Consider the following 15,827-nt stretch of genomic DNA (forward strand, 5'->3'; position numbering starts at 1 on the left):
TAGGATATAAAACTCTATTTCATTTCATTAGTCCAATAAGATACAGAACAGTAGGATATAAAACACCATTTCATTTCATTAGTACAATAAGATACAGAACAGTAGGATATAAAACTCTATTTCATTTCATTAGTCCAATAAGATACAGAACAGTAGGATATAAAACTACATTTCATTTCATTAGTCCAATAAGATACAGAACAGTAGGATATAAAACACCATTTCATTTCATCATTAATATACACCTAGATTTTAAATCAAAATCTTAATATTGTCTATCATCGATACCATATGACGTCATTTTTTCACCCTTGCCAACCATGTATCCAAAGTAGAAAAATAAGACGACAAAATATCAAACAAACGTTGGTGATAGTAGCCTAGGCCTTTAAAAAAAACAAGAGTTGTCTGTGAGTATATCACGCCTCAATGCATGTAAGTATGTTGATAAATTTGGTTGACAAGTGTTCTTAATGCTGAAACGGGGATTTTATTTGATGTTTTAACCATTGTCCTTTTATTCTGGAAGGTAGGAAGGTCCAATTTCGGCATAGTTCCACATAAATACGTTGGATTCCTCAATCAACCCCCCCCCCCCCCTCCCGCCCGTCAGTGACCCAGGTAATAGGGGCTGACATAGAAAAGCCGTCTAATCGTTGGGATGGGACAATAAACCGAGGCCCCTAAACAGTTGGTAATAGGCAGAGTGTTCTTTAATGCCGCCACCCTAGCAAATTTACCACATTGCATATTACTTGAGGTTTATGGCTTTTTTTAAAAATTCTACCCAGGTGCAAGATGTAGGACATTAAAAACCTCCAATACGTTTCAAATCTTTAAATATTCTGATTTCATCTTAGTAGTACTTTTACTCCCGATTTTGTCATACTTTTTCTTAATACACTAAGAGTTGGTAGGATCTCGACAGTCACTTATTTAGTAATTAGATAAGTATATTATATGTCTTGCTAATTTACTTATTTGAACTGTGATATATCTATATTTTTATATCTATATTTAGTTATATATGTAATACACGTATTCTAATCTTGAGTAATGATCAACTCCACTTTCACTTTAGCCCTAGGCTTTTTCTTTTTACAAATCTGACTTCGGAATTTATTAACGTAGATTAAAAGGAAATCAAACCGGAAGTGGCAAAATTCTTACAGAAAGGTAGGAACTTTCATAGAGCGCTTCCGTCTTGAATGAGCTCCACTTTTACACTTTCTTACGAATAAACAGTGGAGAAACGTGTGGTACCAGCTTACAATCTGCTTGCTGGTAGCGGTACAGTTTAACGCAGCAAAGCACTGAATGTCACTCTCCGAATGCGTGTAATATCTTGGAATCTCTAAGCTATTAATACTCCAAATATACCATGAAATACCTATTGCTTCATAAAAGCTAGTACTGGAATTTCATTCGTTAAAATAGGGCATCTTAATTAGTTTTATCGGGACCAGGCGTCTGTTGAATAAATTGTTCTCTCTAACGGAAACTTATTGAGGATACTCGACATGGACCCTAATGATATATTGGACTTCTCATCCCGGTTTACCTCTGTCAGTCATGCAGATACTTAGTTCTAATCTGTCATAGGAAAAACGTAAAACTGCATTCAGTTCAATGACGGAAAGTTTACTCCACTTTACACTTGTCACTATATCTGACCTACAGAAGTTGATAAATGAGAACTGTATTGAAATTAAAATTATATTTCTAAAGCAGGCCATTTTTCTTTTTGACACGTGTATAGTAAGTAGGCGTAATTTAATATTATGATTGATAATAATAAATAGCTTTTAGTTGCCTATTCGACAGTTCTAATGATTATTTGTAAGCGTAGTAACCCATATTTATTGAGAGACGGAATTGCAATTGCCCCACCACAGCTTAAAGAATATTGGGTTTCGGGATACAGGTGAATCTTACCCCAACTAAAAAAAAGCTGAGATGAAGGCCACCCTTAGCATGGCGAAGATAAAAGTATATCAGGAGCTGGGATTCAGGCCACAACCATCCCGCACCGAGCTATGCTAAAGCAAAAGTTGAGATACAATGCTAAATAGATTAAGTCTTGATCGAGGGAAAATTTAACGCCTTCCTAAATCTGTATTGATCAAACGCCTTACTTAAATCATAAAACTAAGATTATTTCAGTAAGACGTCAAACTGTATTGATCAAACGCCTTACGTAAATCATAAAACTAAGATTATTTCAGTAAGACGTCAAAGTACATTGATCAAACGCCTTACTTAAATCATAAAACTAAGATTATTTCAGTAGAGCGTCAAACTGTATTGATCAAACGCCTTACTTAAATCATAAAACTAAGATTATTTCAGTAAGACGTCAAACTGTATTGATCAAACGCCTTACTTAAATCATAAAACTAAGATTATTTCAGTAAGACGTCAAACTGTATTGATCAAACGCCTTACTTAAATCATAAAACTAAGATTATTTCAGTAGAGCGTCAAACTGTATTGATCAAACGCCTCACTTAAATCATAAAACTAAGATTATTTCAGTAAGATGTCAAACTTATGATCAAACGCCTTACTTAAATCATAAAACTAAGATTATTTCAGTAAGACGTCAAACTGTATTGATCAAACGCCTTACTTAAATCATAAAACTAAGATTATTTCAGTAGAGCGTCAAACTGTATTGATCAAACGCCTTACTTAAATCATAAAACTAAGATTATTTCAGTAAGACGTCAAACTGTATTGATCAAACGCCTTACTTGAATCATAAAACTAAGATTAATTCCGAAAGGACGTCAAGACAAATTGATCCATAGCCTTACTCAAACTATAATCGGATTACTGAATACCAGTATCACTCTATTCATATTAATGAATATTCACTGATATTATAATATTACTGTGATGTTTATCTAATATATATGATATTTCAAATTATTTAGAACTGTATCCATAGCAACAGAAATCAATATAAATTAATTCTAGTGTCAAATTTTGATAAATTAAAATGTAAATTCAAAATTATCGATATTTGTCACTTGACCATTGATAGTGATCTATTTATTTAGATATTTATTCATTAATCATTGTATTGTTATTTACATTTATATGAAAAATGTGTCACTAGAGTGTAGTACTACTTGTTTGAATAGAACATAAAATTCCTTGCCATAAGTTCTATTAACTATTAACTCAGCTCAAAGTCGAATGCCACCCGAATTCACATCTCCACAATGTCAAGGTATTACGAACTTCGTCTTATACCTTGATTACAATACTAAAAGGCCTTATTCTTGTATCACAAAAGTTTGTAAATGCAGTGATTTGATTGGATTGTACGCCCAAACAGAAAGTCTGTAAATAATAATGTTTTCAGTCTTTCTGTCGAAGGTTCTGATTGGTTGTATTCGGTGGCTTACAATCCTATAAAATCGCTGAATTCCGTGATACAAGAATAGTGGCTATTGCAATTCAAATCAAAGAATTCTTTGAGGGGAGGAACTTAGGGGGAATGTTTCACTTTATAGTATACAGAAAGAGGGAACGGATTTTGGCAATTTAAAAACTAACAAGACCAAAAATACACAATGCGGACAAATATAGAAATGTGCACGATACAAAGTGCATTGAACCTTCGAGTGCGGATACAAAATGCACGATATAAAGTGCATGATACAAAGTGCACGATACAAAGGGCACGATGCAGACTACACGAAACAGAGTGAACGATACAAAGTGCACGACACAAAGTGCATTGTACCTCGATACAAAGTGCACGATATGACAATGACGATACTAAGTGCACGATACAAAGTGCTTTGTACCTTCAAGTGTGGATATACTCGATATAAATTGCACGATACAAAATGCAAGTCATTGTAGGCGGCAAAAAGCGTTAAATATCACGTATCAGATAGTTGTAAATGTTGATAATATTATGCATTGAATTATCCTATTAAAATTTGATGCATTAAATTGATTTGTTATTTTCAGGAATTCATCTGTATTATTTCAATCTACACCTTAATACAGATATTTCATATTTGAACATAGCTTTAAGAATATGAACATGCAGTTTAATTGAATTTAGACCAAACTTTCGTTCTGTTTTGAATGACCTTTTATTTTATGTTAGTAGCTATATAAATATAAAAGCTATACTAGTGAAAAATAGAACGAAAGTTTTGTCTAATTCTTATAAGACTGTTGGGCATATTTCCTTAAGGAAAAGCAGCGCCAAAATATTAGATAAATAACGATAAAATGTACAAATTTTAAATCTATTCAATTCTATCCATTTCAGATATCAAGTCAAGCTACTTGAGAAACAAAGACACAGAAATCTGAGATTTATTGACATTTTAACCGTGTGACTGTCCCAGTTGGTTCGAACTATGGGCGACAGTTCGGAACAAGAACGATTAGGACAGTTATTCCAAGCTTGTGATTTGGATGGATCTGGGTTTATTGATCAAACCGAACTTGCCTCAGTTTGCACGGAATTGGACGTGGAAGAACTAAAAGATGTCTTCTCTCAGTTGGACAAAGATGGCGACGGTAGAATCAGTGTGGAAGAATTCGCACGTGGTTTTCAAGAAATTAACGAGGCTATGCAAGGCAAATCTCGCGAGAAAATACGACAGACGTTGAAGAGCGCGAGCTCTATGGATTGTTTGGCGGGAAATGATTTGTATGCTAATACCGGCTTGGATGATAGTTTGAAAAGCCTGACATGGTAGGTTTCTCTTTTTATTTCACATTAGGGACTCAAAAGGAAATTGTACGCTTGTAAATACAGCCAATCAGATCTCCTGACAGACAGACTGTAATCTGTATAACTTATTATTTACAGACTTTCTGTCGAAGGCTCTGATTGGCTGTCAAATTGCTGCATTTACGATCTTCAATAATACAATAAAAGGTAGAGTCAAGGGATAAGACGAAGTTCGTAATACCTTCATCTGTGGATCATGTACAACCCCTCCACTAAGAGCCAACCCCCTTACATAAATTAATTTACATACACGATAGGCAACTTAAAGGTAATTCAATAACATTACACGTTTTACATCAAACCTCATTGTCATGGAATAAATATTCACGCAAAATTTAATTCCTATAAGTCAACTCCGGGTGCTTATTAGCCTACTAGTGCGAACCCATTTAGAGCATTACACAATCAGTAAATTAAGCAATACAACGATCTTAGCGGGAGATGATTTTAAATTGACTACATCCATCTGTCACAACAGCCTTTCTATGGTTGCTCCATTTTTTTTTCTATTCTGTTTAAATTCATGGATATTTATTAAATTAATATTATCGCCCAGTTCATAAAGTCTAAATTTCAGCTTTTAATAACACTTTTTAGAATGGAATTCGAAGGCTATGTTCGTTTGATATCAAAGAAAAACACACTGGCGGACATGACGTTAGTCTGAAATTCCTTGTGTTATCAAAATATTATTACTGACAGGCTACTTGGACGTCATGGACCTCCTAAAATGTCGTCACTTCCGCCAGTTTATTTATTCAATAGCAATCGAACTAAACTTCTGATATTAATTCTGAAAAGGTTGCCGATAACTGAAATTGAGCTCTAACAGCTGGTACAGTAAATATTGAGATGACTATACAGATAGCTGAAATTGAGCTCTCTCATCTGGTATAGTTTATATTTAGATGTCTATACAGATAGCTGAAATTGAGCTCTATCAGCTGGTAAAGTAAATATTTAGATGACTATGCAGATAGCTGAAATTGATCTCTATCAGCCGGTAAAGTAAATATTTAGATGACTATGCAGTTAGCTGAAATTGAGTTCTATCAGCTGGTAAAGTAAATATTTAGATGACTATGCAGATAGCTGAAATTGAGTTCTATCAGCTGGTAAAGTAAATATTTAGATAACTATACAGATAGCTGACATTGAGCTCTATTAGCTGGTAAAGTAAATATTTAGATGTCTATACAGATAGCAGAAATTGAGCTCTATCAGCTGGTAAAGTAAATATTTAGATAACTATACAGATAGCTGAAATAGAGCTCTATCAGCTGGTAAAGTAAATATTTAGTAGACTATATAGATAGCTGACATTGAGCTCTATTAGCTGGTAAAGTAAATATTTAGATGTCTATACAGATAGCTGAAATTGGGCTCTATCAGCTGGTAAAGTAAATATTTAGATGTCTATACAGATAGCTGAAACTGAGCTCTGTCAGCTGGTAAAGTAAATATTTAGATAACTATACAGATAGCTGAAATTGAGCTCTATCAGCTGGTAAAGTAAATATTTAGAAGACTATACATATAGCTGACATTGAGCTCTATCAGCTGGTAAAGTAAATATTTAGATGACTATACATATAGCTGAAATTGAGCTCTATCAGCTGGTAAAGTAAATATTTAGATGACTATACAAATAGCTGAAACTGAGCTCTGTCAGCTGGTAAAGTAAATATTTAGATGACTATCCAGATAGCTGAAATTGAGCTCTATCAGCTGGTAAAGTAAATATTTAGAAGACTATACAGATAGCTGATATTGAGCTCTATTAGCTGGTAACGTAAATATTTTGAAAATTCGATCCACTTTTATCGAACACACATTTTCTATGTGCACGTTTGTCAACATTTCTAGACAATAAAAATCAATCAAAAACGATTTAATTTAAATATGAAAAAGGTGTTAGTTGATTTTATACAGTGTGAAAAGTGAAATCGAAAGTAATAGATATCGAAAACGAGGTTAATTGGTTACTATTTATAGAATCTTTATCACAAGTCGGTGCAAACATTTCCTTTTATTGTAGGCCTAAGTGTAGGAGAGTCGTACCACATAATATATTAAAGATAAATGAATGCAAACAACAACGAAATATAAGCTTGTGTTAGTTTTTCTTGTGGTAAAACACCAGTGGCGTTACTAGGAAACATTAGAGGTTGGGGGGGGGGGGGGGCGAACCGAGGCCACAAAATGTTCCAGAGAGGGGCACAGGCTATGCTTTCACATGTAAAATGATAAAAAATTGAAAGTGGGGGACCAAATCCCTTTTAAATTTTTGCTCCACGTTTATACAAGAAAGGTCGTGATCTGTGTAACTAATACTGATTGGGCTTGGCTAGAAAATTACCGTTTCTGAGACTAAAGCATGATTGGTCAAATAAAATGGCGCCTCCGTCCCTTTAAGAACATGAGGCCATAAACTCAAAATGTTTCAAAAAGATAAGGAGGTAAATCTGCATGTCATTTCAGTTCGATAGAGTTAAAAAAGGGAGACGAAAAACTTCACATTATTTTTTGAAATGTTTATTTTGGTTGATAAAACTGGTCGGCTATTGGCCTAGGATATATCACCTGTTAAATTGAAGTATTGAACTGAAAATGTCTTATCGATTTTTGGCGGGATTCGACAGCTGTGCCGGTCGCCATGTTGTTTTTATGCGATGACTCAGTCGGCTTGGAATGCAGTCGTCAATTATTGGTATAAATATCTATGTCACGTGACTCGATCGATGTATGCCTATACACAACATAGTTTCTTCAGGTGATAGTCTGACGTCAGATGAATATCAACACCAACCCCCGCAATAACCTGGCCACGAAGGTCATACATTCTGTGAATCACCCAGAATCTAAGTTAATCCCACTTTCTGAACTTCCACGTTTTCCTAGATACCACTCTACCTGAATAAAACCAATATCTATCAGATGCTTAAAATATACCTTTAATAGTCAAATGTCGTCAATCAAATAATCTTAATGTTGGGTTTTCGGTCAGATCATGCTTATTGTTTGATAATTTTGAGGCTGATTTTAAATTAACAGCAACATCCTTGTCCCCTCTGCCCCCCCCCCCTTTCAAAAAGGTATCTTTCCTCATTACTCTATGCCGACTCAAGGACCATTCTGTAGGAGTTAATTTTAAGTTGTGGTCCTTGTAAGGTCATTGTCAAGAGATTTGGTCAAGTATCAGCTGGTAGACAGATTCTTCGTAAATAAAAAACCAGAGCTAAATCTTTAAAATGGAACTTTTAAAGTGATTGTAAAGAGGTTTTCTAAATTTTTTATGTGCATCGGAGCATCAATTTACACCATTCCAATTTTTAATCAGACGTGGTTCCTGTAATTCCACTTAAACTAAGCGTATTATGACGTCATTAATTGCGAGGTACTTATGTGATACAGTATATTTTGCGATTATTGACGTCATCAAATACTTAGCTTAAGTGGAATTGCAAGAACCACAGACTGATTGAAATTGGAATGGTGTAAATTGATGATTTCTGTGTCCACGATACACATAAAAATTTTAGAAAACCTCTTTACAATCTCTTAAAGACCTATGGAAAAGTAAATCCTTTCTTCCTACTCTGATTTGGTGTCAGCACCACGACAACTTAAATAAAATGAAACTTTGTATTTGGATTTATTTTCATTGGATGAAAGAAATCTCAAGATAAGTTGCCTCCCTTTCAATGGCATTTAAGTTTCTATTGATAAAGGCGACATCTTGTATTTATTTATTTATATTGTGAGAAAAATTACCTTCTACGCACATTGTACAATGTATATCAATGAAAGATTCGGTCTAGGAGCTCTTGATTAGCCTAGTATCAAGGCTTAAAGAGGCGGCGAAGAGGTTTCTAAATTTGTAAAAGTGTATCGGGGACACTGATACCATCAATTTGCACCATTCGAATTTTAAATCAGACGTCTGTGGTTCTTACAATTCCACTAAAACTAAGTGTTTGATGACGTCACTAATCGTCAAATGTGCTTTATCAAATATATAATATAACGTTTTCTATGGTTGGCTTCATGAATTCCTCGTGAGGTAGAAACTCGTCTATTAGAATTGTTATTTTTTACCAAATTTGTGACATCCGACGTGAATTCGTCATTATTTGAGATACGAACATATCACGTCCTAGACTAGGCTATATCAATATGGACAAGTCCGTTCTCATGATATCCCGACACCTATGGTTACGGCTGGATAACTGGAACGCGAGAACGAGACGTGACATAACTGCACTGTGTTGAATAAATGCAGATATTCCAATTCGCTTGATTATTGATTAAAGATGGGTGTCCTTATTTTCATTTATAAAAGTGAAAATGCTAACACTTATATGAATATAAAGTAGAGGTGTTCTAATGACTTGGAATAATACCAGTTTGTCTCAAATGTCCATAATTAATTCATAATTAACTAAATTAGAAGAGAATTATATCAGCAGAATTCCAATGAGTGACCGATCAAGAAAGGTCAAAAAGTTTTTTTTTTGTTTATCCAGACTGTACATACATGGATATTTATGATTGGTTAAAACTATTAATTATATGCAATAAGAACATAATGATATGATTAAGAATACATGATAATTCATAAGAAACACCAATTAATCAAATAGTTTGCCTAATTTGACATTACAAAAATAAGGAAACCCATCTTTAATAGTATGTTATAATAAACCAAATATTAACGATCCGAACCGAAAAACAAAACCCGAAATCCAAACAACATATTGACGAAACATTGGTAGCTACGAAACAAAAATATAAAATAAGTAGAATTAAATCATAAATAATAAGAAAAAGAAACATGTTGTGCACAAACCACCGTAGGTAGCAGTTAATAAACTTTTCAGACGAGGAAGTATATCAATCATATTATTAAAATACACACAATAAAAAATATAAAATTAAATAACTTTGGATATGCTGCAATGTTTCGTTATAACTTGTTAAAATCGATTTGAATTTAGTAAAGTTTGAACTAGACATTGTTTATGACATATGTTCAACTGTAAGCGCTTTTATATATACATACAGTTCAATATATTATCAGAATTTTTCACAGTTTTAACATTGTAAGGATTTTAAGAAGGTATTAGAGAGTGCTTGGACCAAATTTCATTGTTTTTTAGTCGTGATTTCACCGTTTTGGCAGTGCTGTTGTAACTGTCGTAGCAGTGGTTTTATTAACTATGTTGGGATTTTAAAAAGTTATTCTTGTGTGCTTGGACAAAATTTTTATCGTTCTGGGGCAGGAAAATTTTACTGCTTTGGTTGTCCTCGAAACTATTGTAATGCTGTTTGTTATTTGAAAGGTGTTTTCATTAACACTGTTGGGATTTTGAAGTGGCAATTTCCATCGTTTTGGTTGTCCTCGAAACTGCTGTATCGCTGTATCGCTGTTGTAATTTAAAACTATCAGCATTGTATTGGTAATTTAAATTTTTACTCTAACTGGATTAGGATTAACAAGAACTGAAATGGACATTTTTATCGGTAGCTAGATGTATTGCTGACACTGTCGTTTGGAAATTTGTTCACTTATACGTGCCTTGATAAATTAATGATTTTAGAATTTTAAAACAGTGCCCCTGTTTGATATTTTGAAGTAGACATTTCTTCGGTAGTTGCATTTTGAAAAAACTCATAATACTGATTTTCAAACTTCCTGGAACAACAAAAATATGCCATCTGGGGTTTTTCTAGACTAGAAAAACAGTGAAGCCTTTTGTATTAGGCACCTGTCCTGACAAAGATGTCGTAAGAATCACTGTCTATCGGTATTTGACGAACATTTGAACTACAATAGAATATTTTGTCCATGGTTTTTGTAGATCTATGTATTGTAAGAAATTTTGTCACAAAATGACGTCACATCACCATGAAGATTTGGACTTAGCTCTGATGCATGGTGCTGTACCAGCGTAAGTATGATCACCTTAAAGTTTCTCCTGTGGGTTGTCCTTGGAGAAGCGTCTGGTCTTGATGTCGAAATAGACCAAATGTTCTTCTCCAATTTTCTTCTCGGGGTTGACAGTGGTGGGAAAGCGTTTGATCTTCTTATGGGATAAATAAACCAAGACCCGGTATACGATCATGTACGTAATTGATCTTTTTTTTAGTAAAAATATTGATGAATATTTGCAGAGTTATTGCCCTTGTCCTCATTAAATTTCCATTATTCGCTAAGCTTGGCATCCTCGTTTACCTAGTAAAGTAAGGAACCATAAAAATCCATTTTATGTCATTTGTAAGAAAAGGTTCAGAACAAATGAAATGAAATTAATGGAGTTTTACGTTCTACTTTTCTGCACCATGTGGGCTAATGAAGACGGGCAACGCCATGCAGGGTGCAATGAGGAAAATTTTGCATGGACAGCGGCATTAGCCTGCTCTTTTTCGATTTCCAACTGTTGAGGGATCTTTAACGTGCACATCCTGTAGACCTAGGGGCCTCGGTTTAATGTAGGTATAGAACATGGAGAATAAATTAGCTCACTAGAATACATAGGACGTAAAACTCCATTCCATTTCATTATTAAAATTAGGTACAGAAAGTACAGAATGCTGCATTGGTATAGATAATAAAAGACTCCATTGTATTTAGTAACCCTGTAAGATACCCTACAGAATTTAAGACAAACAAATAAAATAGCTATAATAGTAACAACATGAGATACACGTATATAAAAGTACATCATGAATATTTATCAGTCAAAATCTATGCTAATTTGAATAATTTATTCACATTTAATTTTTAAATGGATAAAAATTCTTCAAAATGTGTTTTAATAGTCGCCAAAGAATAGATACCGAATGCAAGAGAGTTATTCTAAAGTACTTCATGAATATTCATAAATAAACAACTAAGCTAATTTGAATCATTTATTCATAGTTCATTCGTGTATTTTATTTGTTTAATTACATCTTCGTTGCAGAAATCTTCACAAGAATCACACAGCAAATGCCAAAACTTTATTTAAAAACACTTCATGAATATTCATAAATTAAGATAGGAGTAATTAAATGATTTTTTTATATTTGTATATTGCGTTATAGATTTTTTGAAAAAAAAAACGTAAATTATGTTTGTAATTAAATATGTAAAATAATACAGAAACTATTAAAAGTAATTAAAAAAAATTTCAACTTATAAAAATATTTTTTTAAGTTTTTAAATTCGTAAATTACTTTTCATTGTACAAATTTTCTTTTATATTTATAAAATGATTAATGTTAAAAGTACAAATCGAACAGACTATCGTCACGCAAAATAACAGACAGTAAAAATAAAGAAGTTATATACATGTTTGATGTGAAATCTAAATACATTGCATTTAAGAAATAATTATACTCTATGAAGTTGGGCACGGGAGTGGGGGGAGGGGGGTGTAAGGGGCATGCTCTCTTGATATATAGGGGTTCCAAGTAAGAGCAAATATCGTGAACAGAATACCTTCTTCTTACTTGAGGCGTTCTGTAGAACTATCAGTTAAAACGTTGTTTCTTCACATGGCGTTATTTGCTTGGTTAGGCTGATGGTCGTGGGTTTTAGTCGCGGTCAGCAAATTGAGTCACCTTCAAATACGTCTGTCTGTCGACATAGCTGTAAATGGGTACAAATAATACAGGAAAGATCAATGCCAAAAGGTTTGGCCAAGGACCAACTGGTAGAAAGGATCCTCACGAAGTTGTTAACCTTGGTTAATTGGTTGTTTCGTTCTTATCATAACGAGATTCTAAAGAGGTTTTCTAAATATTTTAAGTGTATCGGGAACAATGATAGCATCAATATACACCAATTAAATTTTAAATCAGACATATTTGGTTCCTGTAATTCTACTAAAACTAGGTGTTTGTGACGTCACTAATCGTTAACTTAGCTTTATCAAATAAGGCGATTAGTGACGTCATCAAACACCTAGTTTTAGTGGAATTTCAGGAATCATAGACGTCTGATTGAAAATTGGAATGGTGTAAATTGATGCTATCAGTGCATATAATATACAGATACATATATTTTTTTTTTTGAAAACCTCTTTACAATCTCTTTTACTAGAGTATAAAACGTTTGGAAAGTATCCGGATGTAACCATGGCTTGACCTTAAACTGTTAGACAAAAACCAATATTATTAAGGTCAAGACTGAAAGTTTATACATCTAATTTAGAAACAGTGCCCCATATTTCACAATTTCAATTTCGCAATCCTATTTTTAAATTTTAACTTGACTACAAAAGCTTAAGAAATTTATTACCTTTTGTTCGCTGGGTAATTTATGAGCCTGTTGGCCTAATAACCCAAGCTGTTGCGATAATTTGCACTGTACAAAGTGAAAACTTTAAATGAAATTTCGATCTGGCCTTTAGAAAGAAAAATAGGTCAGTAATGGTAGCTCTGTGAAATATTGATTTTACTCCAAAAACGAGAAATTTGCAATTTAATTAGAGCCTTCACATTTTTCCGTTGAATTGAGGACGTGGGTGTTTTTGTCTCCAAAAGAAAACTACGTATTTAATTGAGAAAATGCCAGAAAATTGGTTTGTATTTAGGAGAGGCTGACAGGTTCTGGAAAACTACAAACCAAGACACCTTATTATCAATTGTCAATTTTTCGTTTCGTTTATTTATAACACATTCCACAATTTGAATTCCGAAAAAAAAATTGAAACGAAACAAAACATAACGAGTTGCAGGCAGTCTTCACGCAATGTTAGCTACAGATTTTGTGTGTTTAAGATTCTCTCTCCGCAAAATCGAAATGGAAAAACAGTGTGATGACGCCTTGATCTTGCCAAATTTCCAAAATTCCCCTCATTGCACACTGCTTGGCGTTGATACAGAAGAGTAGGGCGTGAAGATTCATTCATTTCACTGCACACTACACGGAGTTGCCAGGTTTAATTAATTCAGCAGAAAAGTGGCACGATAAACTCCCCTGAACCTAATGTGACTGTATTTTTATTTTCATCTGAAAAATGGGTTTCTAATAATATATAAAACGTATATTGATTGGAGATTGATATATTACAATTTATAGTAGAGAATTTATTAATAATGAAACATTATTACTTTATTTTAAACTCAATTTATTTTTATTAAGTACGTAACCAATCGGCAATCTGGGACATCGCTCTTTAAACTACCACCCTTATCAATAAAAAGATGGGACCTAGATCCACTTTATCCAAATAGCTTCGTGTGAGGCAGTGAAATGTAATATTCCAGACGCTAATTGTGTGTACATATTTACAAAACAAAATGTAAAATGGCTACAAAACAAGCGTATTGATTGGCTGTCGATAAAACAATGTACAAGTCGTAAGACCCTAAGTGTGTGTTCATAATTACAAAACAAAATGTAAAACTGTCAATGAGTAAGCGCATTGCGTAAGGATAACACGAAGATACGAAGTGAATAGGTAATGAATCAGTGTAGAACTGCTGATAAGCAATGTAAGCGTCATAAGCAATATACGTAAGCAGTAAAATATATCAAGCTGTATATTAATATAAATAGTGTGTAGGCTGTCGAGTCTGGAGTCGGCCAGCTGTTACATTAACTTTTCTCCTCGCCAGGAATTTTATAACATGGCCGCTTAATGTTACTAATTGTTATTGACAATTTCATAATGGCGAATTTATGGCGAGAAAACGGAATTTCAAACAATACGTGGATATAAAATAAGTGTTTATAAGTTTAAATCGCTTCCCGTCTTTACTTTTATATTTTATTTTGTGGTTTTATGATAATTTGAACATTTGATAAAACTTTGGAAGTATTTAGAAACAGAAAAAGAACGTTTGAACCGACATTCCGATACTTGTTGCTCTGTGATAGTTTATTCGTCTGAAAAGTTGCTTCGGAATTTATACGTTGCGTTGAGTAAATATTTTTTATGTTATATATTTTACGACATTATGAAAGACATCTGAAGAGAGAACGTAATGAGACAGTATTCTGTGGTCATCAGAAGTTGCTCTATAGTTTCATCGCCAAGTTCTCGTATTAATTGCCAATTTCGTTCATTTACAAAAAGAAATAACAAAAACGTTTCAGTTAATTTTTTACAGTCATCGAGCACTGGACACAATCAGAGTAATTGGTTAAATTCTACACCAATCTTCGTCAGTTTGGAGAGAGTGATCTCCAGCGACACTTCTTTGATGATTATTATATTCTGTGGTCAGCTGATAGCCAATTTGTGTCAGCTGAAATTGTGATAGTTGTTTTACTGGTGTAGTGAACTGAACACAGAGATCTTCAAATCCTTTTTGTGAACTTTTGTTTCAGAATTTAAACTTCCAAAAAACCTAAAACTTCAATTTCCGCTTAACCTATGGATCCGTCAAACTCGCGAAAGCTTGCATTAGATGATAGTTTATCAAACAGGGTTACAACTTTGACATTCTTTGATGCCCATGAACCAAAAAAACGTCAACTTGAAGATGTTTTAATTTTTAGATTTTGAGAAAACTTTACCTAAGATAACGAAGGGAGCATCACAAGTTTTTATTTTACAATAACAACAACTGCTGAGTTATTGCCCTTGACCCTTTAGTAATAATCAGAAATCGATATTATAGTGAAACCATTGAAAAGATTTTCTAAAACCAATAATATCTGCTCGCCATTTTACTTACAATGAATATAGAATATAATATACAAGAATAAAGACTATTTAAGTTATCAGGGTCATTCAGTTAGTCGCATATACTAACTAAAATATAGCCTAGTGTCTGATAAACGATATTAAAATAGAAATTATGCACTTGACTCGCTTGAAATGTTATTGGAAACCAAATAAACAGTTGACAAGTGATTGGAAAGCTTTGAAAATTGACTTTCTCGGTTGAAGCAGTCTATTTTTGTGATTATGACGTAGACTGTTCAATAGTGGAATATACAACCCAAAGGCGGTCGTTAGATATTCGATATAAAAATTTGTGAATTTAATATTTCTAACCAATTTTCATAATACGAAACCATTCGATTTCAAACACTAATTCAAAAAGCTGGCAAAGAAAAGGA

General features: G+C 33.4%; 1 protein-coding gene across 1 annotated transcript; it reads left to right on the top strand.

Moving 5' to 3' along the window:
- Positions 1-4,388: 4,388 nt before the first annotated feature.
- Positions 4,389-6,888, top strand: LOTGIDRAFT_163419 (hypothetical protein; the record flags this gene model as incomplete). Its single annotated transcript, XM_009059495.1, has 2 exons — positions 4,389-4,729; positions 6,807-6,888. The coding sequence occupies 2 exons, from the start codon at positions 4,389-4,391 to the stop codon at positions 6,886-6,888; spliced, it is 423 nt and encodes a 140-aa protein (XP_009057743.1).
- Positions 6,889-15,827: the final 8,939 nt, after the last annotated feature.

The sequence above is a fragment of the Lottia gigantea genome (assembly GCF_000327385.1).
Source record: "Lottia gigantea unplaced genomic scaffold LOTGIsca_39, whole genome shotgun sequence".
NCBI lineage: Eukaryota > Metazoa > Mollusca > Gastropoda > Lottiidae > Lottia > Lottia gigantea.